This window comes from Panthera onca, chromosome D1 (genome assembly GCF_046562875.1).
Source record: "Panthera onca isolate mPanOnc1 chromosome D1, mPanOnc1 haplotype 2, whole genome shotgun sequence".
In the NCBI taxonomy this organism is placed as follows: domain Eukaryota; kingdom Metazoa; phylum Chordata; class Mammalia; order Carnivora; family Felidae; genus Panthera; species Panthera onca.
The window spans coordinates 76,090,119-76,114,283 of NC_138348.1; the positions used below are offsets into that span (position 1 = coordinate 76,090,119).

Consider the following 24,165-nt stretch of genomic DNA (forward strand, 5'->3'; position numbering starts at 1 on the left):
AGCAGTTAGTAGGGTAAGTTCAGTAATCAATGATTTGGCCCACAGGATCTTCATGGTGCCTAAATCATCACAGGGACCTTGAATAAATAGAAGAACATCCTACTATGGTACTACTTGATTTGTATAACAAAACAAAACAAAACAAAACAAAACAAAACAAAACAAAAAACAGCTATAGGTCTGCCAAATGCAGCCCTAACTTTAGCCACCACATTTGAAATTCAGAGCCCCTTATTTAATTTCCATTCCCAAATTAGTTTACAGACCATGGATCCCTTGAATAAAGAGAAGACTATGACAATATCACTGTAAGTATTATAGTTCTCCCAATCAGCTTCTCTAAACGGGCTTATGGAATGGCCATATTCCCAATTTGGAGATAACTAGATTGGCTTTTGGTCCACATAATTTAAAAAAAAAATTTTTAATGTTTATTTTTGAGAGAGAAAGACACAACACGAACAGGGGGTGGGGGACAGAAAGAAAGGGAGACACAGAATCTGAAGCAGGCTCCAGGCTCTGAGCTGTCAGCACAGAGCCCGATATAGGGCTCAAACCCACAAGCTGTGACATCATGACCTGAGCTGAAGTTGGATGCTTAACTGACTGAGCCACCCAGGCACGCCTACATCAAAATTTTTTAATGTCTATTTATTTATTTTGAGAGAGAGACAATGAGGTGGGGGCTGAGAGGGAGAGAGAGAATCCCAAGCAGGCTCCATGCTGTCAGCGCAGAGCCTGATGTGGGGCTTGATCTCACAAACTGCAAGATCATGACCTGAACTGAAATCAACAGTTGGATGCTTAACTGACTGAGCCACACACGTGCACCTACACCAATTCTTAGAGAGGAAAAAAGCCACTGTGGCCCATAGGTGAGAGTGAAGACTCATAGAGGCCAAGTGATAAATGGAATCCTGCCTGTGTCCAACTCATATGGGGCCCCTGAGTCTATTCTGTGGCTAATTCCTGAGTTACTAAGTGTAGAGTTAGAATACTTGGCAACTTGCAAAATCCACACATGAGGTCACTTACAGTAGTGTCAAATGGAAGCCCCTGAAGCTCCTCCTCCCAGTGAAAATATAAACCAAAAGGAATGTCACATATATGAAGGCATCACAGTAGTTGGTGTCAAATTAAATACTTCATAGGTGCAGAAGTAATGATTCTTATTTTAGTCACTCAACTCACCTACTTGGCCTCTACTTAAAATAGATCATCTTAGGTCACACACATAGGACTAGAAATCTCAATACCACCCAAAGCAATCTACACATTCAATGCAATCCCAATCAAAATTGCACCACCATTCTTCTCAAAGCTAGAACAAATAATCCTAAAATTTGTATGAAACCACAAAAGACCCCGAATAGCCAAAGTAATATTGAAGAAGAAAACCAAAGCGGGAGGCATCACAATCCCAGACGTTAGCCTCTACTACAAAGCTGTAATCATCAAGACAGTATGGTACTGGCACAAAAACAGACACATAGACCAATGGAATAGAACAGAGAACCCAGAGTTGGACCCACAATTATATGGTCAACTAATCTTTGACAAAGCAGGAAAGAACATCCAGTGGAAAAAATACAGTCTCTTTAGCATATAGTGCTGGGAGAACTAGACAGCAACATGCAGAAGGATGAAACTAGACCACTTTCTTACACCATTCACAAAAATAAACTCAAAATGGATGAAAGACCTAAATGTGAGATAGGAAACCATCCAAACCCTAGAGGAGAAAGCAGGCAACAACCTCTTTGACCTCAGCCACAGCAATTTCTTGCTGGACACATCTCCAAAGGCAAGGGAATTAAAAGCAAAAATGAACTATTGGGACCTCATCAAGATAAAACGCTTCTGCACTGCAAAGGAAATAATCAACAAAACTAAAAGGCAACTGATGGATTGGCAAAGTTATTTGCAAATGACATATCATATAAAGGGTTAGTATACAAAATCTATAAAGAACTCACCAAACTCCACACCTGAAAAACAAATAATCCAGTAAAGAAATGGGCAGAAGACATGAATAGACACTTTTCCAAAGAAGACATCCAAATGGCCAACAGGCACATGAAAAGATGCTCAACATCACTCATCATCAGGCAAATACAAATCAAAACCACCCAGAGATACCACCTCACATGGGTCAGAGTGGCTAAAATGAACAAATCAGGAAACTAAAGATGCTGGTGAGGATGTGGAGAAATGGGAGTCCTCTTGCACTGTTGGTGGGAATGCAAACTGGTGCAGCCACTCTGCAAAACAGTGTGGAGGTTCCTCAAAAAATTAAAATAGATCTACCCTATGACCCAGCAATAGCACTGCTAAGAATTTACCCAACGGATACAGGAGTGCTGATGCATAGGGGCACTTGTACCCCAATGTTTATAGCAGCACTTTCAACAATAGCCAAATTATGGAAAGAGCCTAAATGTCCATCAACTGGTGAATGGATAAAGAAGATGTGGTTTATATATACAACAGAATACTTCTTGGCAATGAGAAAGAATGAAATCATTCCATTTGTAGCAATGTGGATGGAACCGGAAGGTATTATGCTGGGTGAAATAAGTCAGTCAGAGAAGGACAGATATGATATGTTTTCACTCATATGTGAATCTTGAGAAACTTAACAGAAGACCATGGGGGAAGGGAAGGGGAAAAAATAGTTACAAACAAAGAGGGAGGGAGGCAAACCACAAGAGACTATTAAATACAGAGAACAAACTGAAGGCGGATGGGGGGGATGGAGGAGAGGGAAAATGAGTGATGGGCATTGAGGAGGGCACTTGTTGGGATGAGCATTGGGTGTTGTATGTAAGCCAATATTAAAAAAAGAAAAGATCAATAAGATTACTAAAACTAACAGACTGACTAGGGAAAAAAAGGAAATCAGAAAAGCATCCAATTTCTCAGCAGCAGTGCTGGAAAGTAGATGAACGATGCTGGCAGGCATAATAAATTTGTGTTGTTTAAGCCACTAAGGCTGTGGTTATTTGTTATGGCAGCAATAGAAAACCAATAGAAATTCCTTCAAAATTCAGTTTGTTCCTATATACCTTTTCTTGGCCAACTGCTAGAGGATGTGGTCTTCTAAAATAAAGGAGTAAATTAAAAAAGAGGAAGACAGCGGTTTAGGAAACTGGAAGACCTAGTCCCTGGGTAGAGGACAAGGGAAGGTCCTGGGAAGAGCAGGTATTCTGCAGACAGAGAGATCTGCCAGCCCAGGGAAGAGCAGCTGACAACCCAGGAGGTGTGGGGGAGGGGTGCTGGCAGATACTTGATGTGTGTAGACAAGTCACAAAGGGACTCTCAACTATTTTGAAAAATTGTGAAAGAATTAGTGATAGTGACATAAAAAACTAAGCCAGAAACAAAAAGGAAGTTTTAACTCCAGAAAAGCAAGATTGTTTTTAAAAAGGAAATATGATTGTTATATCCTACTTGTCTTAGAAGTCAACTCTATTTGCATGTTTTAATAATACAGATGTAGAAGTAACTTGATTGGAAGGATACAGGGAAGAAAATTAGGTTAAGGACTGTTTTTTCCCTTGCTGCTTTCCTTTCCTGAATATTCTTTCCATGCCTGAGTATTTTGTGAATTTGACTATGATATGCCTTGTCGATGGTCAGTTTTTGTTGAATCTTATGGGAGTCCTCTGTGCTTCCTGGATTTTGATGTTTGTGTCCTTCCCCAGATTAGGAAAGTTTTCAGCTATACTTTGCTCACACAAAACTTCTGCTCCTTTTTTCTCTCTCTTCATCTTCTGGGACTTCTACGATTCAAATGTTACTCCTTTTTAATAAGTCACTGAGTTCTCTAAGTCTTGTATAGTAATCTTTTGCCTTTGTTTCCCTCTTTTTTTCTGCTTCATTATTTTCCATAATTTTATCCTCTATCTCACTGATTTGCTGCTCTCCTGTGTCCATCCTAGCTGTCACGGTATCCATTCGAGATTGCATTTTGTTTATAGCATTTTTAATATCAGCCTGACTAGATTTTAGTTCTTTTGTCTCTGTAGAAAGAGATTCTCTGGTGTCATCTATGCTTTTTCAACTCCAGCTATTATTCTTATAATCATGGTTTTAAATTCTAGTTCAGACATCTTACTTATATCTGTGTTGATTAAGTCCCTGGCCATCATTTCCTCCTGTTCTTTCTTTTGGGGTGAATTGTTCCATCTTGTCATTTGGGGGAAGAAAAACATTAATAAAATAAAAAATTAAAATTAAAAAAGAAACAAAACAAAATCAAATCAAATAAAGGAAGCTAGATCCCAGGTGTGTTTCAGTCTGTTTGTTGAAAGAAGCTTGATAGAATAGAGGAAAAAGAAAAAGGAAAGAAAAAAAAGTTAAAAGTTAAAAAAAATTACAAATTAAAAAAATTTAAATAGTAAAATAGAATAAAAGAAAATAAAATAGAATAAAAAATTTAAAAAAATCTGCTCTTTTTGTATCCGAGAAAGAGAAAAAAAGAAAGGAAAAAAAGAAAAGAAAGCAAAAGCAAATAAAATGAACAAATAAGTGAACCAGCTAACACAATGAAACCCAAGTGAACTTACATCCAGTTTCCCCTAGAACTGAAACTTTGAATCACACTACATACACTAAGCAGGTGGAGGGATTTGTGCTGGCCTTTTGGGGGATATGGCTGGAGGGCACAGTTGGGTGGGGCTTGGTGTAATGGCTCCATTTTCCACTTGGTGGCACTGCTTAGTTTACTGGGGTGGATCTGTGAGTGTGTGTGTGTGTGTGTGTGTGTGTGCACACGTGTGCATGTAGGGGTGAAAATGGCCTCACCCAGCTCCCCAGTCTCTGGCACAGGAACTTTGCACTCTCACTGGCCCGCGATCAAGCACCCCTCCTTTGTCTCAGGCCTCCGTCCACTCCCCACCTTTACTCTGTGTCCAAGCTGTCTGCCTGCCAGGTGGCCCCTCCCTCCAGAGTTTTATCTCAGATGGGGTTGTGTTTCAAAACCCCATGCTTCAGGGCCCCCTGGCGCTTGGACCTGTGCTACTCTCTAGGGGAGGGTCTCACTGAGCAATGGACAGGTGCCGGCTTGCCCCAGAAAACATTCGTGCAATCTCACAGCAGCAGAGGGTCAGAGGTTATGGCAAACCACAACACATGGCTGGTGCCAGATTTCCCTGCACTCTGGCGTCTTTGTCCCAATACCAACAAACGTAGATGCTCTCCGGGGTCCCCTGGGACCTTTGCCTGCGAGAAGGCCATAGGGCCTCTACCAAATGCACTCCAAGCAGGGGAACGGCTTCTTCCTGTGTGGCACATGGACTCCTTGGACCCTACCACCTGCTACTGGGGATTTGCCCCGCTTCTTCACCAGAACATCTCCAGGCACTGAGTTCCGCTGTTTAGAGGATCCTGGTGGTATTGAAACTCTCTCCTTTCTCCCTGTCAGTAGTTTTGGGGAACAGATTTCTTGTCCAGTCTCTTGTGAGTGTTTTCACTCTTTCTCTCTTTCTCTCCAGCTGCTTTCAGGGGGAGTGCTTTTCTTGCATAATCCCAATGCACTGAACTCTCCCCCTTTCTCTTTCTCTCTCTGTCCTCTCTCCACAAAAACAGCTCTCTACCCTCTGCAGCACCATGGCTTTCCTCTCCCCAGTTCACCTCTCCACACTGCATACCTGCCAAGTTCTGGGGCTCAAGTTATGCAGATTGTTGCTTTAATCTTCAGGTCAATTTCCTAGGTGTTCAAAATGGTTTGACGCTGATCTCGCTGGGTTTCAGGGATGAGACAAGCTCAGGTCCACTATACTGCCTCTCCATCTTAACTCCTCTTATTTGTTCCTTCTTGCACTACTCCTTGAAATGAGAGAGAATAGTGGGGCAAGGGCGGGTACACAGAGATGTCAAAACAAGATGCTAATGACCTGATCTCACAGCACTATGAGCATCTTCTGCCACCTGCCTGTAGGCAACACTCAAAGGCAAGCTTGTTTCCCCAGTCAATGCTCCCTTGCCACCTTCCAGATTTGCCCCTGGCCCCAGACACTCTCGCATGCCTCCCATTACCCTAAAGCCTAGAGCTTGGTCAGCAGCATAGAAGCCCTAGAGGCACATCATACCAGTTTGGAGCAGTAAGGGTTTAGCTGAGCTCTCCCTGTGCAGTCTGAGGACCCTGAGGCCTGGGCTGGCTATGAGACAGCTATTTGCCTTGACAACCTATTATGGTTGGTCAAGCAGGGCACCAGCAATCTGGAAGTCACTTACAGTTCGCTTGTAAGATGTGTCTAACCAGAATTGAGTCCTCAAGGCAGCATAAGATCCTGCCTGTACCAGAACCATGGACTCATTGGCCATGAAGCTGCAAGGGCCTTGGGGTCCACCTAGTAGTCAAGCATTTCCCAAAGCAAAACTCAAGCACTGATTTTTAGGATGGCTAACAGGTTTTACCCCCAAAAAGTGTCTCACAATCAAGGAAATTTGTAGAACCTTGAATTAAAAACAAATTAAGATTCTTTTTTACATGCCTTCTCAGAATTTAACTTCCAAGAAGGTAGAATTTCCTAAATTTTGCTGTGTGACCTTTCGCTGGAAGCCAAGTTTCCTTAACCGTAATATAGAAATGATAATGCCCACCTTGGAGAATTGCTGTGAGGTTGAATGAGATCATGAGCTGAGAAGCATTTAGCATAGTATCTCACATATTAGGGGTCAGCAAATTTTACTTCCCTTCTCTTTCTCCTATGCCTTTCATTGTTCTTTCAAATCTTCCCCTAGGCTCGGTAAATTACCTCTATATACAACCTTCTGTGAAATTATGTGAAACCAATTTCCTGGCCTCTTGATGGCATCAGAGTATTTATGTATGCCACAAAGCTTCCTACCCAGCTTATCTGGAGGACAGGGGAACCCCGGAACCAATGGGGCAGAAATCCTGGTAAACACAAAAATGCGGCACCCACGGCACAGTGCGAGTGGGGGGACCTATCCCGTCTCCAGTGGCAGCTTTGCCTCCTCCCGAATCACCAAGGACTCACAGGTGGAGTCCTAAGTTCTCAGCACAGATTCACAATCACAAAAGAGGCGACGTGGCTGCCAGCTCACTGGAAGAAGCTCTAGACCAAGATGAGAGGTTTTCAGCTGGCTATTTACCCTAGCCAAAGCATGGTGGCACTTCCTCAGTTGTGAAATGCAGGGATGTGGGCAGATGATCTTCACGCTTTCTTCGTAATTTGCACAGATCCCCATTTTAAAGGTTACCAGCTGTAGTTTAATCAGAAGTCCAAGAAACATAGTCCATGCACCCCAAATATATTTTATTGAGAGCGGAGCAATTACAATAAAGTACTCATTACGGCACACTGGAAAGGCTCAAGTCCTACAAATTTCACATTCACAAATACAAATCGCTGTTTGCTCTGAGGCACACAGGGAACAAGGGGAATGGGGAAGACAGGGTACTGACAGGAGACCTGGATCTATGGGCCATCTGTGAGTCTTCCTCCAGGGAAGGGCCTTCTCTGACTTGGCAGTATTTCTAAAAATTTTTTTTACATTTATTTATTTTTGAGAGACAGAGAGAGACAGAGTATGAGCGGGCGTTGGGGGGGGGGGGAGCAGAGAGAGAGGGAGACACAGAACCCGAAGCAGGCTCCAGGCTCTGAGCTGTCAGCACAGAGCCCGACGCGGGGCTCGAACCCACGAACTGTGAGATCATGACCTGAGCCGAAGTCAGATGCTTAACTGATGGAGCCACCCAGGTGCCCCGGCAGTATTTCTAGATTCCCTCAGAGAGGAGCAAAGCAAAGCTCTCCCCATGATTCCAGAGCAGGACCAACTATCTGTAGTCTTGCTACCTATTCTCTTTCTAGTTCAAAGAATTTCTATGGCAGCGTTAGGATGAAACGATTAGCTACTTCTGGACACCACAGAGACAGGAGGCACAGGCATGGGTGCCATTTGGCCTGAAAAATCCATCTTGGGATCCATACGGGCTTAGAAGCCTCTCTGTCCCATGGAAGTCAAACACTTCAAACATTCTCATAAATAGACTAGTATAATGAACCCCCATGTCTCATTATAGGAAAGCAGATGACAAGACTGAGTTCAATTTCAATTAACAGCCAAGAGATCTAAGTAAACCTTGGATAAAGCCCTTCTCCCCAAACCTCAGTTTTCTACTCAGCTGCATATCCATGTTTGCTTTCAAGTCTATCTGGTGTTAGAAAGGAACCTAAAACCAGTGTGAGAATGGCAATTACTTAGGGTGGGTGAATTAAGCACTATTCTGCCTTTGTCTCCTGGGTGACCTAGTGAGTCACTCAAGACCAGATGAACGATGATGAAAACAGTCTCTGGAATGATATTTCCCTGGCATGTTGAGTCCTTAAAGACCATCACAATGTCGTAGGTTTCTGTAAGTGACACGTGAGCCACTAGGGTGATGTTGACAAGTGAGTTGTCTTCAGGGAACTGGCGTGAAGAAGCCTTATTATTTAGACAACACAGAGAAGTGGCCTGTCTAGACAGCTTGCAAGGATGAAGTGTCCAAGTACGATTATTTCTGGCATGTTGGAAAGACTGCTCCATCATCTCCTGTAAAAGCAGGGCAGTGTTTTTACCACCTCTTGTTCTATGTGAGTGCAAAGGAGAAGGAATTATGCCTCCTTGGATGAGTTTTGGTCCCTGGCTCATCACGATGGCCGCCATCTGAGAAGAGATACTTCATCTGGGTCTTTCCCACCGCTGGGTACAGGATGACAGCAGTCTGTTGGCTTTGACAGCCTTCTCCTTGTGTTCCTCTCCCACCTCTTCTTCTAACTCTTCCCGTGGACACTGTTCCTGGGAGAGGGGCTCACGAGTTCCCTGCTATGCCCTGTTTCTTGCTTATCTCTACATGGAAAAGTGTAATTCAAAACGGAATGAAAAGTGCATGCACACACATGCACACACACATGCGCACAGACACACAAAGGAAAAAAGTTGCAAGTGAATCCACAGCACGTTAACAAAACTCATCACAGTTGGTGGGAGAACGGGGTGATTTTTGTTTTCTTCTTTGTGCTTTTCTAAATTTTCCGAAGTTTTATAATAATAATTCTTTAAGAGAACTCAGTAATTTCTCTTTGCTTTCAGGGACTGAATTGACCCTGTCTTGTCATGTATCCAAGCCAGCCACCACACGGCTGTGATTCATCCTGGCCCAGGACTTTGGGAAGTGAGGCAAAAAAATGTGGCATCTCTGGCTCACTCACCTTTTGCTGGCATGAACCTTTTTCAAGCAGAGTTCTGTGCATCTGGGTCAGCCACACCCCAAGTATGACTCAGGTGTCCTTTACACATGTTCCATGGTAGGGAGTATTGTCAGGCAGCTGACTCAGCCCTCATGTGGGCTGCAGCTTCCCTGGGTTCTCTGGCTCAGGGAACCCAGGTGATATGCTTTGCAGCATTTCTTGGATAGGAATTCACAAACACATGTCTAATTGGGTGTTGCCTTTTAGTTTTCACACCAAATGGGGTAGAAGGCTAGACAGAGCTTCCTGGGAAATGAAGACTCCCATGGCTTCTGTAGGACCTTGTTTTTAGCACTGTGAGGGCCATGGGTGAGAGGACAGGCTTCTTTTCCAGTCTCTATCCTCAGGCCCTTTCCCAGCCTTAGTTGGAGAGAGAGCTCGCCCTCTGCCTCTTCTCACTCTCCCCTAACTCACTGCCACGATGGGCTCCACAGAAGACAGGTCTGTCTTCCCAGACTGCAGTTGGGAGGAGGGCAGGAGGTTGTTGGCTAGCGGAGCCCTCCGGCCACTGCTCTTCTCTGTCCAAGCCACCCTGAAGGAAGGGACTGGGGAGGGTGGCCTTTCCTCCTGGGGCTTGGGCAGCCTTTGGCACATGCTCAGTAATGCCTTCAGCTCGACCCTGAAGTTCTCGTTGAGCCAGCAGTAGATGAAGGGGTTGTAGCAAGTGCTGCTCATGGCAAACCAGTGGAAGGCGAAGTAGAGGGCGTTGTTGGTGTGGATGACCTTGCTGGACAGGAGGAGGACATAGCAGTTGAGGGGGAACCAGCAGAGGGCAAAGAGGACCACCACCAACATCAGCATCTTCATGGTCTTCTTCTTCTTCCGCCGCAGGGCCAGGTACTGCTCCGTGGTCACATCGCCGATCGTGTTGCACATCCACAGCTTCTTGGCCACGCGGGCATAGGCCACGGAGATGATGAGGAGGGGTAGGATATAAAGCAGGATGAAGGTGGCCAAGTCCAGATACTTCCAGAAGAGGTCAGCTGGCTCAGGGAAGTCTGGCAGGCACAGGGAGCGGACAACGTCCTCGCTGGTGACAGGGGAGAGAGGGAGACAGAGAAACAGAGATAGAGACAGAGGGAGGCAGAGAGAGAGGAAGAGAGAGGAAGGGTGTGCCATTAGTGTGGAAAGGCCTCGTCACAAGATTCTGGCTCTCCCACTAGATTGGGGGTTTTATAGAGACAAGGAAAACACCTGCTCTCTGTGTGTTGTCTTAAACTTACATAATTCCTAGCCTGTAACAGAGACCCAGTAAATATCTGTTCAATGAATGAATACAACACTGGCATTCCTAGTCTTAGAACTAACTCATCCTGAGAGCACAATGTGCTCAGGAAACGTTGGAATTCCTCCATTCCAGAGGGGAACTAAGGAATGGGGCAAAGAAATGATGGATCTTGGGAATGTGAGCGGCAAAGCCCGAACGAACACACCTTCAGCCAATCGTGTAACAAGTATCTATTTTCCATGGAATGTACCCAGTCCTCCTTGCAGAAACCCTAGAGCTGATGTGTTGAGACTCTGCAGACTACGACCCCCTGAAAGAGGGGGCACAAATCACCCACACAGGGCTGGCCAGTACCACCCTTGGTGTCTAAGCTCCCACTTTGGGGAAGTGAAAACCTTAGGGCCATTTTGATTGAAGGCGCAGTTTGAATACACTCACACGAAGGAAGTAAAGGATATATTACTTACAAATCCCAGCATGGAGACGCCAGGAGCTGAGGGGAAGGGCAGTCCTCTGTCCCAGGTCATGAGCAAGCAGGAGATAGAGAGCAGGGTTATAAGCACCCATTACTTATAGGGTGGTTGAGGCACAGTCACCAATTTTTCACAGCCTCAACCCGGAGTGGTTAGTTTATTTTTTGAGAGAGAGAGAGAAAGTGTGAGCAGGGGAGAGGGGCAGAGGGAGAGAGAGAGAGAGAGAGAGAGAGACTCTTAAGCAGGCTCCACACTCAGTGCAGAGCCCGATGCAGAACTGGGATCATGACCCGAGCCAAAATCAAGAGTTGGATGCTCAACTGGCTGAGCCACCCAGATGCCCCTCCGAGTGGTCATTTTAAAACGTGACCCGGGGGCACCTGGGTGGCTCAGTCAGTTAGGTGTCTGACTTTGGCTCAGGTCATGATATCTGTGAGTTCAAACCCCAAGTCGGGCTCTGTGCTGACAGCTTGGAGCCTGGAGCCCGCTTCCGATTCTGTGTCTCCCTCTCTCTCTCTGCCCCTCCCCTGCTTGTGCTCTCTCAAAAATACATGTTAAAAAAAAAAAAAATGGTGACCTGGAAAAGCAAGGCAGGAACTTGTGATGGAATCGTAACCTTGAGTCCCAATCTAAATGCCCAGACTGTGGGTGTGAACAAGGGTTGTCATACTGTTAAAATGTCTAGGCAGCAACTCAAAATGGCTGTTTCTTCAGCGCATTATGTCGCTTGTGCACTTGTTATATGTGCTGATGGCCATCACTACTGAAAGAAAGAGAATTCTCTTTGCTTTCATTAGCAGAAAAAAAAAAAATAGCTCCCCATATGTGAAGGCAGATGGGGGTCTGAGTGCTAGGAGATTTGGGTATGCGATTCATTCTGCTATCATAGAATTTGGGGAGGGAGAAGCCTTTGTAAATTACAGTCGACCCTTGAGCAACATGGAGGTTAGGGGCACCGACCCCTGCGCCGTTGAAAACCCATGCATGACTTTTGACTACCCCCAAATCTAACTACTAATAGCCTACTATTGATGGAAGTCATATCGATAACATGAACAGTTGATTAATACACATTCTGTAGGTGTATGATACACTGTGTTCTTACAAGAAAGTAAGCTAAGGAAAAGAAAATGCTATTAAAATCATAAGGAAGAGAAAATACACTTACGGTAGTGTACCATATTAATCGAAAAAATCCACACAGAAGTGGACCCACACAGTCCAAACTAGCATTGCTCGGGGTCAAATGTAGTTGTAATCAGCCTTCAGAGCTTGTTCTCCTGACTCTGCTTATGTCATAGGCATGTGTGTTTTGAAGTGTATGTTTCAGGCGGAGCAGCACAGAGTTATTGCAGGACACACGTGGCTACTGGTCTGGAGCGCCAGGATGCTAGCTCCCGGCCAACCCACAAGAAGCAGCTGGCACCTGTGATATTGTAGGGACCTAGCACTACTGTAGGACCACTAAAGTCATTTCCTACAGATCCACTAAGACCCAGAGGTGGCTGGGAGTTTTTGATTTCTGCAGGGAGCCCAGAATATGACAGCCCAGCGTCCTGGCCTCGAGGCTGAACAAACTCTGTGTTATCTTTGCTCTAGAGCCCCCTGTGCTGCTGCCTGTAGCTTCTCCTGACATCCCTCCAATGCCAACATTGCACCCTCCCTTGGTCTCTTGCTATCCTGCCTGCTCACTCCCTTATCCATCACTCCCGGGAGCACTTCCTTTAAAAATCCCAAGCACGATCTGTATCTCAGGGTCTGTTTCTAAGGAACCTCCTCTAAAACAAGTACGGACTGATGAAAATCACTCTAAGCTTGCTCATTCGCTCATCCATTCAGTAATTATGTGTTGAGGGGCTGTTATATGGAGACAGTAGGTCAGGTGCTAGGGACACCAGGAAATTCTTGTTCTGCGACAGCACAGGACAAAGAAACCTGAATGGGAGGTAGGAGATAGAGCATCCTGCCTCAGACACACAGACACATGCGTGCTTTATTTATACGTTGTGCGAGAGAATGTAAACGTTGCCATTTTAAACGAGGCCTGGGTGACTTTGATTCTCAGTCTGTGTGAGTACCTGTCCCCAGCGAAAGAAGCTGTTGGCTCCTGCCCTGACCTCGCAGACAAGCTGGGTGGAGAATAAGGAGGGAGCTAAAGTTGCTGGGAAGAAAAGGTGAGGAAAAGCAGAACAAATGCCACAGATAGGCCCCAGACTTGGAAGCAAGACAATGGGAGACAGAAGTGCTGGGTGCAGCAGATACCGGTCACTCAGACTCAGAGGGGGCTCAGACTTCCCTCTGTCAGGGCCCTCTGAGTCCCCAAGCTGCTCCCGACTAGCCAACTCACCTGTACTTGAAGGTAAATAATTTCTGGCAGATGGCATGTGGGAGTGAAAAGAACGTAGCCATGGTCCAGATGACCGTGACGTAGATGACACCTTTTGTGATTGAGATCCGGGGTTTTAATGGATGCATAATGACCTGGAAAACAAGCAAACTGTGCATCACTGGCTGAAGAAGTCTGGAAGCAGATCAAATCTCAATGACGGAGCTCACGTGCCACACTAAGGCAGGTAGGTCCTATTTATAAACAAGCACCCCTTCATTCAGTGTTAAGCCCCTGGGCTGCACCACCCCACAGTCCACCCCCAGAAGCAAAAAGAAGGTATCGTCTGGACTCAGAGACTCCAGGTGGCTCAGATGCCTCTTACAGGTCATATGTAGCAGAACCAGAGTGCAGTGAAGGGATGGGGAAGGGGTGAAGCAGGAGGTCTGCTCCCATGACACCCACAAGGCCAGCAGAGGAACAAGCCACAGTCAGCCTCCACCTTGAGATCCGATCTCATTCCGCCATGATTCTAGACCCCTTGGGTTATGGAGGGCTCTGAGAGGATCTGGGGTGACAAGCCTGGAGAGGAGTCTCTATTTGTCATGGGAAGTTGCACTGACATTTATGTGGGGGTTCGCAACACTGTTTACAAAAGCTATTTCTAACTTGTGGGGTCCAGCTTTCCCACCGCTTATAGTAAAGCCTGTGTTACAGGCTTTGAGCTGAAAAGCATTTTGGAATTACTACAGTTGGACAATCCATTCTGCTAAAAGGTTTAAATAAAGATTTGGGAACTCAACGGCATCCTCATGTTAAGATTAGGATCATTATTTCTTGAAAAAGGCATTCTGAGACAGGTGAATCCAGGGTCAGGGAGAGAGGTCCTCAAGAGCTGCCATCACCTAAGGATGTCATCCCAGGACACAGTGGACATTCTGGCTGTGTCCTCCCAAATTTTGTCTCCAGGTTCTTTCAAGATTTTATGAGAGGAAGTGACTAGGCTTTAGAAGCTGCTCAGCACAGCCCCCTTCTGGATTTTGCCGTATTTGCCCCTCAGACTCCCTCGTTGTTCGGGTTGCTGAAGAAAGTGAAAGCCTGGGTCAGAGGCCCCAGACATCGCTCAAAGATTTCACTGCTTTGGGAAAAGGCCCCATGTTGGGGTTTATGTCACAGCAACGTGATCAGTGTTGGCAAGACTTAACCCCCTTGTTCCTCGGACCCACCTTTGGCCCAAGGGGCAACTGTCGGTGAGGCTGTGTTAAGTGGGGGTAAGCATCGGCCAGGTGGAAGTAATCCAGAGTCCCTCTTGTTGAATTAGGAGAGAAGGTTAAGAAAAGGCAGAAAACATTAGCATGCAGCCTTTTCAGACTTTGCCCAGAGTATCTGCAATATAAATGCCAAAATGGTGGAATTTCGGGGCTGAAGAGATCTCAAAGTTTGCCAAATCCAATTCCCTACCAGATAACGAACGTCCTCTAAAACATCTCTATCAAGTGTCATCCAGACCTTGCTTAAAAATGGCTGGGGAAATGAAACTCACTACCCGCTCCCCCCCACCCCCACCCCGGCAGCTTCGTTCTGCTAGAAAATTCTTTCTCCTACTGAGCTGCACCTTTGAGTCTGCATCTTTGAGGCCTCCTCTCCTTTGCACCTCTTGCAGCTACTCAGAATAAATTCTTCCTCTCTCTGTCCTGCTGGCCCTTATGATATTGGCCACCTTGAGCCTTCTCAGAGTAGGGCGGCCTCATGATCAGGGCAGAGGTATGAAGCCAGACAGACCTCAGTGCTAATCCTGGCCTCATCATTCACCAGGCATGTGATCTCAGGAAGGCTACCCATGCCCTCTTCTGAGCTTCCATTCCTTGATTCGGCATAGACCTAAGTACACAACATGGATTTACTGAGTTAGCACATGCAAGGTGCTTGGCAGGGAGCCATCCTCTTCCCGGATAGAGTCCTCTTTGATTTCCTTTACCATAGCCACCATGTGCCTCTGGTGGGGCAGGGCAGTGGCTGCCTGCTCCTGCCACATGGCACCCTAGCTTGTTTTCCTCCTCAACAACTTGGGCCCCGGGGGCTCCATCCCCCTCGTCTCTGACCTGCAACGATTTGCCAATCTCTTTTCAACTGTGATTTTCGGGTTGGCTTTTCTCCCCCATCCCCAAACAAGCTCGTTAATTTCTGAGACACAAAATATAAGCGATGAGCCTTTGTTAGAACAACAAACTGGGAATAACTTTTTGTAGCACTTAGCACAAACGTTTTAAAGCGCCTAATCTAAGTGCTCATATTAGTCAATAAGAAGACAGATACACTTATTGAAAACTGTGCTAAAATACTGTCTCGAGGGTCCCTGCAGCTTCCCGGAAAGCAAAGCCGGAGGGGGAAGGACCGGGTGTTGGGGGTAGGTGCCCTCACCTGGTGGCGGTCCACAGCAATGGCCGTCAACGTCAGTGCTGAGACGTGCAGAGAGCAGTACTGGGCAAAGCGGCTGACGTGGCACATGCCTTTCCCGAACACCCATGTGCTATTCACAAAGCGGACCTGGAAACCAGCCCACAGAGGTCAGAAGACAAACAGGGCCTTGACCCTGACACCCCTACCCCCATCCGTGGCCTCTGAGGAGCATCCCTTGGGAGGCATCTTCCGGCTCCTCTCTTCTTCCATTCTACACTACTAAATTTTGCATCACACATGACTTTCTCCAGCTTGACTCATTTCCAATCATTCGATTCAACAAAACCTGATCATACCGCCGGGGCCAAGCCTTGTTAGGTGCCAGGAGGGCGTGGGAATACGTGGGCCTTGCAGTTGGACTTCCCACCTCTAACAGTTTGAAGCTATATGACCTTGGGCAAGGTGTGTATAATCTCTCTGAACCTCAGTTTCCTCATTTGTAAAAAAAAAAAAAAGGGGGGGGGCTTAAAAACTTCTACGTTGTGGGCTTATTACATGGATTAAGGTTTTAAAAATCTATAAAGGGTGGAACACAACGTCTGGCAGATTGGTAGAGAGATATTCTTAGAAATAAATAGTAGCTATTTTTATGGTAATAATAAAATCCATTCTCAGTCCACATGAGTTCAGACTAATGGGGGAGACCCACGTGAAAAATCACAACATAGCGTGTAGGCTGTGCTCTCTAATGTTGACTAAGCAGGCCTTACAACTTCATCTGGGAAGGGGCCTGAGGGGCCTGGAGGGGTGGGGGTGGGGCAGAGCGGGAGAACGGCAAGCTGCAGGACAGCGTGGGGCCCTCGGAGCAGCCCTAGGCCTCACCCCACATCATCCATGGCTACTTGCCCACTCAATCAGTGCCTGGGCAGCTCCTGTGAGTGATGCTCAGGCCCAAGAAACATCAAGCACCGATTCTGAACAAGGAGCTTCCGGTCTGGGTAGAGGACCCAGGCACCTCCGGATGCAAGAAAGACAGTATTCAGTGCCCACAGAAGGCCCAGACAGAGGGCTTCGGGGCCGCAGGGTGGGAACGGAGCGGGCTGAGGTAGAGGGGAAAAATGATAGAGAAAGATCTAGAGCAAGTCAGTCCGACAGAAAGAAGATCATGTAGTGGTGGCCAGCAGAGTCACCCGGGGCAAGGCCCTTGGGCTCCACAAGCACCACTGCCCCCATCTGTAAAATGCGGCTAATGGTCTTCACATGGTTGTTAGGAAAATCAGAGGAGAGATGACGCGTGTAAAGTAGGTGCGGCAGGGCCTCGAACATTAGTAAATACGCCCTCCACTACCCTCGTTATGACACATGAGGCATCGGAGACGAGCTTTAAGAATACGTGGCATTTGTACTTGTGGCAGTAAGAACAAAGGGCTTGGCGCTGAGTCAGAAATCCCAGGACCTATTTGAGGAAAGAGGAGTGGGATGGTTTGGCTGGAGGGTGAGAGTCGGGAGACACGGATTGTGTCGCTAGGACAGCACCTTCATTCTCTGTGAGGCTGGCAGGTGGCAGCCACACGGGGCTTCTGAGCAGTCCGGGAACATTACAGAGCTAGAAATCCTTAGTTCCTCCCACATCCAGTACGTTGCAAAGTCAACCGGTGCCCCTCTCATCCCAAAGTCGTGGCCCTCGTCTCTCACCTGGACCTTTACAGCCTCCCAGCTGCTACCCTTGCCCTCCGGTCTTGTCCACTTGTCATTCAGCCTTCACTCTGCTGATGGGATTTTTCTTAACCAAAAATCAGATGACTGTCACCTTCCTGCTTAGAATCATCCTGGCCCTCAGGACAGAGCCAGATGCCTTAGGAGTCTCCAGGCCCATTCACAAGCTGGCCCCAGCCTTCCTCTCTGGCCCACCTGCACTTGTCCCCACCCCCCACCCCCTGTTCCTCTCCATTCCTCCCACCGTGCTTCCTGCCTCCTTGCTGCAGCTACATCAAGCCTCTCAACATTCCCTCAACACACCATGAACTCTGAAGCCCTTTGTTCTCCAGGTCCCTCTGTCTGCACTGAGCGTTCATCTTGACCTGGGAAATTCCTGCTCTTCCAGGCCCTTTAAAATGTCACGTTCTTTGCACAGTCTCCTTTGACCCTCTCATGAGACCCTGGCAGGACAGAATAAATGATTCTCTCCTCCAGGCTCCACAGCACTCCATACGTGTCTCTGCCATGGGAATTGTAAGTACCTGTTTGCTCTTCTCTCAATGACAAGGGCTGGGCTTCATGCTCGCTGTCGTGTGTAAAGTGAACAGAAAAGGAAACCAGGTTGCAAGAATACTGTCACCAACTAGCTGGAAGGCAGGATGCCTTACCTAGTCAATTAGCAATTGATACATCAGCTGTGGCACAAAGCAGCGTCCTAGGGTGGGGGTGGGGGGGGGGCATTGAATGGACTGGATTTCGTGGGTGGGGGGTGACCTAATGATCTCTGCCAACATTTCCAGAAGCTTCGATTTACTGCTTGACTATCAAATAGGCCCACGTGCACTGCCATTAAGTAGGAGTGTGAGGGCTTAGGAGATCCTCCCCCTCAACCCTTTCATTCTCCCTGCTTGCCAGCACCTTGCAAGCTCTGACAGGAATTCAGATTGGGGCAGTTACACGGGTCAGGTTCAAGGCCAGGCCGCTTTGGATTATCTTAGAGGAGTGCTGGGTTCTCAGGACCCTGATCCTCCTCTCTTGCAGGAGATCATCCAAGGCTGGACTTGTCAGGCCCCAGCCACAGCCTAGCCTGGGGTTCATGGTGTCTCTCTCCCATCCCCCAGCCTCTTCTGTGCATACTGCTCTGGGCAGTAGCACAGGGGCCATGCCCCGGGGCCAGTTCTCATCCTGGGTGTCCCAGCCCAACCCTAGCATTGCAGATGGTCAGGATAGAAACCAAGGGGGCAGGGGCAACCAAGGAGAGCCAGAGATACACAATCTCATGCTTCAAGGTAAGAGGCAGTTACCTTGGCAGGGTGGGGCCTGGTATTTGAAAGCCCTTTTGTCCTTGGCTAGAGAATATAAACTGGCAGGAGAGCAGGAAAAATCCATGTTTCAGAATAGTGGAAGCTTAGCATGGTCCAAGAAGCCCTCCTCACCCACCACCCCCAGCGCTAGGTGGCTTAGTGGACAGACCTCTGACTTGAGTCAGGAAAGTAATTCTCATCGTGGCTCGGCCAATTACTAGCTAAGTGACCCTGGACAAGGGATTGAACCTCTGTGTGCCTTAGTTTCCTCATCTGCAAAATGTAATATTCTTGTGAGGACAAAGGTAGAACGCAGTTTTAAAATGTGAGGTTTAGAAGGACGTGCATGCAGGTGGATGGATTTGTGGGAGTTCACCCTCTTCTGGCTTGTCTATTATTTCTGGTTGCGTGTGTGTATATGTGTGAGAGAGAGACAGAGACACAGAGCAAGGTACGAACAGATACTGTTTTGGTAGTAACTCAAATAACGGTAAGGTTATTCCACAAGGTGAAAAAATGTAACACTCATGCTGCAGAAACATAAGGGGTAACTGTCAGTAGATTGCTCAGTCATCGCCCTCACGGTCCCAAACCACCCATGAGCACCAGGCTCCCAAGACACAGAGAGGCAGAAATGACACCACTAACGCTGAGCAGCCAAGGCTTGGGGATGGGAGCCACATCTGCCATGATGGGCACGTGCCCCTGGCCTATTCCTGGGCCCCAAGCCCACCTCATTCCCATGTCTTCCCCAACACACACTGCCTACACAGCCTCACTGTCAAACCACAAAAGAGAAACACAATTTAAATAAGTGGTCTAGGAAAACGCACTGAAGTTTCCATGCACAATTAGCAACTGACATATCGGCTGTGGCACAAAGCAGTCTCCTAGGGTGGGGGTGTGGGAGAGCATTTAATGCACTGGATTTCGGGGGTGGGGGGTGACCTAACAATCTCTGCCAACGTTTCCAGAAGCTTCGATTTACTGCTTGACGATCAAATAGGCCCACGTGCACTGGTCATTTGCTCCCGGCTGAGCACAGACACTCCAGTCATTGACCTCATGGCCCCCAGCTGCAGAAGGTGATGAGACAGAGACTGAGAGGGGAAGAGAACGAGAAAAGGAAGAAGGACGGAAGCAAGGGAGGGAAAAGGGAGGGTAGAGACCCAGATGGAGGAACAGACAGAACGACAGTCACAGAGAGGGAAAAAGATGAAGACACAAAGAAAACGGAGAGGGACAGAAAGTCTACGAAGTGGAGAGAGTTGAGAGGGGAGCTGAGAGGGCAGAGGGGGAAGGAGCTGGAAAGGCGCAGCCAGCCAGCGGGACCCAGGAAGCGCGGACGAAGAGAGGGGCTGGGGCAGCGGGGCGGGAGGGGAGCGGAGGGCTTGGGGGAAGGAGAGCCGAGCCCGCCACGGCCGGGCGGGCGGGAGCCGGGGCCTCACCAAGGTGAAGGGCGTGTTGAGCAGCGTGATCATGATGTCGGCGACCGCCAGGTTGACGATGAAGAGGCTGGTGGCCGAGTGCATCCGCTGGTTCTTGAAGATGACATGACAGACCAGCACGTTGCCGAAGAGCGAGAAGACGATGATGAAGGAGTAAGCCACGATGAGCAGGGCTTTCACCGTGGGGTTCTGGGACTCGGCCCCGTAGCGCCTCCGGCCCACAAAGTTCTGCCAGTCGGAGAAGGTGTAGTTGCTCCAGAAGAAGTGCGAGGCGTTGGGCACGGCCAGGGCCGCCTCCAGGCCCGGCTCGTCGGCCCGGCCCTCGGGGCGCTCGGCGGCTCGCACCAGCGGGAGCAGGCAGAGCAGCACCCCGCGCGGGCCCATCCCGCAGCAGCCCCAGCGCCGCGCCCGCGCCCACGCCCGCCCGGAGGGGAGGGCGCGGGGCCGCCGGCCGCACTTCGCCGGCGCTGCGCCCACCCGGCCGCGAGCGCGCGGGCGCCTCCGCCTCTCGGGCGGCTCGGGCTCGGGCTTCCGCTCCGGCTCCGGCTCCGGCTGCGGTGACGCGAGCCCGCTCCGCCCGGCCGGCCGCCTCTGCGGGAACGCAACTCCGCGGGGCTTCCACGGCGCTCTCCCCGGCGCGCGTTCGCCCGCTGGCTTGCCGGCGCCCCCCCACCCCGCCCGCTCCCACGCCGGGAATGCAACTCCGCCCGGCTTCCGAGCCTCTTTCCCCGCCGCGCGCACTCCGCCCGTTCCCACGCCGGGAGCGAAACTCCGCCCGGTTCGCAGGGCTTTTCCTAAGTCACACTCGCCCCTCCATCCCGCCTCAGCCTAGTTACGGCCAAGGGAGCAGGCGGGCGGGCGGAAGACGCCCGCGGAGGGGGGGTGGGGGTGGGGTCGGGGGGGGGGGCGCGGCAGGGGGTCAAGCTGGGTCTGCCGGCCCCAGGCTGCTCCCCGTGCAGAGACTCGGGTGCCTTCCACCTGTTTCCGTCAGAGCGTCCGCCCTGCGGTGGATCCCAGTCCGGCAGTGCTGGGGACACAGGCGAGCGATGCCATAGATGTCACTAGGGTTTCTCCAAGCCCCCTCACTGACCCCACTTCGGACTTGCTGGACGTTTTGTTTCCTTAAGGTTCTTAAAACAGTGTGGGGCGGAGGGGGGTGGGGGGCGGGCTTGGTTTTCCAAAGAAAACCTTCAAAGCAGGACACTCTTCTGCCAGGATCAGAGAATCAAAGGAATAATAAGTAGGTTTTGAAGCTGTAGTAAGGGAGATTATCCACGCGTTTTGTTCTCTGCCTACTTTACAGGAAATCTTGATCTCTCGCCCACCCGTTTTCATTCCTACTGTGAAATCTCTCCTAGTCACCCCAGACGGGTCACCCATTAACCCCCTCCCGTGGAATCGGGATCATAGCACAGCTGTGTCACTTCCTAGCTATGGAATCCTGGGCGAGTTACGTAACTTTTCTGGCCTCGGTGAAAGGATTTCCTTTTCCCGCGTGTGGGGTTTTCGGAGACCCCTGTATGGATGTCCCACCACCTTGCTCTCGGCGCTAGATAATGCAGTAATTGGTTGACTACTTGTAACTGACCTCCCCCCCCCCCATTCAAATGGTAAACGGTAGACTCTTTATTCTGTCATTTCCCCCAGCTGAGTGAGCAGTGCCTTTGGGCTGGGACTCCCATCAAAGGACTCCATCAAAGGGGACTCCCATCAAATAACCCTCTGAGAAGTCCACTTGGCCCAGGGGAAAGCCTGCTCCTCTGTCCCACCCAAACCCTGGGGAATGGGCCCCTCCCACCAGCCTCCTCTCACTTTGGAATTTTCCAGGAAAGTTAGATGTCAGCTTCTTTACCCCTTCAAACTCCAGGGGCACAGCTCAAGCTCTCCCACTAATAAGCAGCTAGAAGATGGCTTAAGTGTCACCATAGTAAAACACAGGTGCTCTTCCTGAGGTGGGAGGGAGTCTGGGAAGACTTCGGGAAGAGTGATACCTGGCAGGTCCCACGGAGGTAGGTGGTTGGAATAGGGGATTATGTGACTGGTCCTAGGAGAAGGGACAGGGGTGCCAGGCAGCTGAAGTAATAGGTGGTTAGCTCTAGAAAAGAAACCAAGGGGCTGTCTGTAAGCATTAACTCAAGAGCTTGGGTGGACTTGATGTTCTACTAAGATGATGTGGCACCATCTCAGGGAGGCAAGGCTGGAACGTGACGGCAATTTAGAGAACAGAACAAGGCTAGGCAGCATCAAACACAGAGGAAGAAATCAAAGGTAGGCAGTGCCCTTCAAAGCACAGTCTTTCAAGTCCCCTGCTTGGTGCTCTGTGACAGGCACGCCAATCTGGAGCACGTGACTAATGCCTTCACTTTGATTCCTTGTTCCCGATGCCTGCCTTGGAGACGTGAGGGCATTTGTGCCAGGTGCCTGAAACCTGTCCCTGAAAGACAAGATGACCTATGTTAGTTCTTAGCTTTCCACAGAAGCACATCCTGAGACATAGATTCCAGTGCAAGGGTTTATTTGGAAAGTGAAGGCAAACACCACGAGTGGGGTGGAAAAGTGAGACGAGCACAGGAAGGTGACCAATAGAGTATTGTCAGGCCAGCTACCAGCGAGTGATGGGAACGTAATCCTGCCAGGAAAGCCAGCGTCAGGAAGACACGTCAGCTATCCAACCAACGGACAAGAGCTGGATATCTACCCACCAACCCCTGTCAATCACTGGTTGAAGCTATTCCCAGGGGTGTGATGATTCTCGTGCACTTCCAGCCTGTCAAGTAGGCAAATAAATAACGGTGCTGGGAGGTGGCAGTTGGACTGGCATGCCTTGAAGGGGTGGAGAGGACTGACAATATCCAAGGTGAGGCACAAAGTCTAGGATCACTTCATTTCCCTCTTCCCCAGGCATTCAGCTCTCCTGTCCCCAGTTTATCCTCAACTACAGGAACAGGCCAGTGCTTAATGAAATAAGTACCTCCCTCCATCCACCCCACAGCAAGACCAAAACTAAGGTTTTAAAAAAGTTCTTTCCTCAGGGGTGCCTGGGTGGCCCAGTCAGTCAAGCGTCCAACTTCAGCTCAGGTCATGATCTCGCGGTCTGTGAGTTCTAGCCCCACGTCGGGCTCTGTTCTGACAGGTCAGAGCCTGGAGTCAGCTTTGGATTCTGTGTCTCCCTGTCTCTCTGCACCTCCCCCACTCATGCTCTGTCTCACTCTGTCTCTCAAAAATAAATAGATGTTTAGAAATTTTTTTTTTAAAGTTCTTTCCTCAGAGGGCTTAAAGGTCCTGTAACATTACCATTGCTATTACGAAGAAGATTTGGGAGGACACAAAGCTGCTCCTCCAGAACAAGGCAGCTCCTTCCTTGTGTGCATTCTGAATAAAACCAAGGATACCATGCATAGTCAGGATGTGCCAAATAGTAATTATATTTTTGTCTCTAATTATAGTCACATGCATTAAACATACTGAGGAACAGAGAAGAGTTTAACTCTTTCGAGTGGACTTGAAACAAAAGGAAAATAGTAAGACACCTCACAAGTATTCACAAGACCAAGAATTATAGAATAATAATATAATTATAGAATAATAATAGAGAATTGAGAGCCTCACTCCATCTGCAAGCAATTGCTCCTTTGACACCAATATTAGTTCCTGAAAAGGTCCTACTTGAGTTCAAAACTCACCACACCCACAAATCTTCTCTGGTGCCAATCATCGTGGCAGAGGGGAAGAAAGAACAATTAGCATCCTGCCAGGCAACGACAGTCACTCATAGTTGATCTATTTTAATGGCAAAGGTTGGATGTCATCATACTTTAGTTACAAACGAATCAAATAAGGGCTCCTGGGTGGCTCAGTTGGTTGAGCGTCCAACTCTTGATTTCAGCTCCGGTCGTGATCCCAGGAGCCCCGAGATGGAGCCCCGAGCTGGTCTCCACACTAAGTGTGGAGCTTGCTTAAGATTCCCTGTCTCTCTCTCTGCCCCTCTATCCTGCTCTCTTTCTCTCTCTAAAATATAAAAGAAA

The 24,165-nt window shown here is 48.6% G+C and overlaps 1 protein-coding gene across 1 annotated transcript; it reads right to left on the reverse strand.

Annotated features, from left to right (window-relative positions):
- Nucleotides 1-7,578: 7,578 nt before the first annotated feature.
- On the reverse strand, nucleotides 7,579-20,963 carry GPR83 (G protein-coupled receptor 83). Its single transcript, XM_060605334.3, has 4 exons — nucleotides 20,141-20,963; nucleotides 15,712-15,837; nucleotides 13,312-13,445; nucleotides 7,579-10,293 (listed from the first exon to the last, which is right to left on the reverse strand). Exons 1-4 carry the CDS (start codon nucleotides 20,522-20,524, stop codon nucleotides 9,669-9,671), a joined length of 1,269 nt encoding a protein of 422 aa, XP_060461317.1. The 5' UTR covers nucleotides 20,525-20,963; the 3' UTR covers nucleotides 7,579-9,668.
- Nucleotides 20,964-24,165: the final 3,202 nt, after the last annotated feature.

Coding starts and splice junctions, on each gene's coding strand:
- GPR83 (XM_060605334.3), bottom strand. CDS start 20,524: ATGGGCCCGCGCGGGGTGCTGCTCTGCCTGCTCCCGCTGGTGCGAGCC. Junction 13,446..15,711: donor TTGCTGTGGACCGCCACCAG/GTGAGGGCACCT, acceptor CTTGTTTTCCAG/GTCATTATGCATCCATTAAA. Junction 10,294..13,311: donor TTATTTACCTTCAAGTACAG/GTGAGTTGGCTA, acceptor CCCTGTCACCAG/CGAGGACGTTGTCCGCTCCC.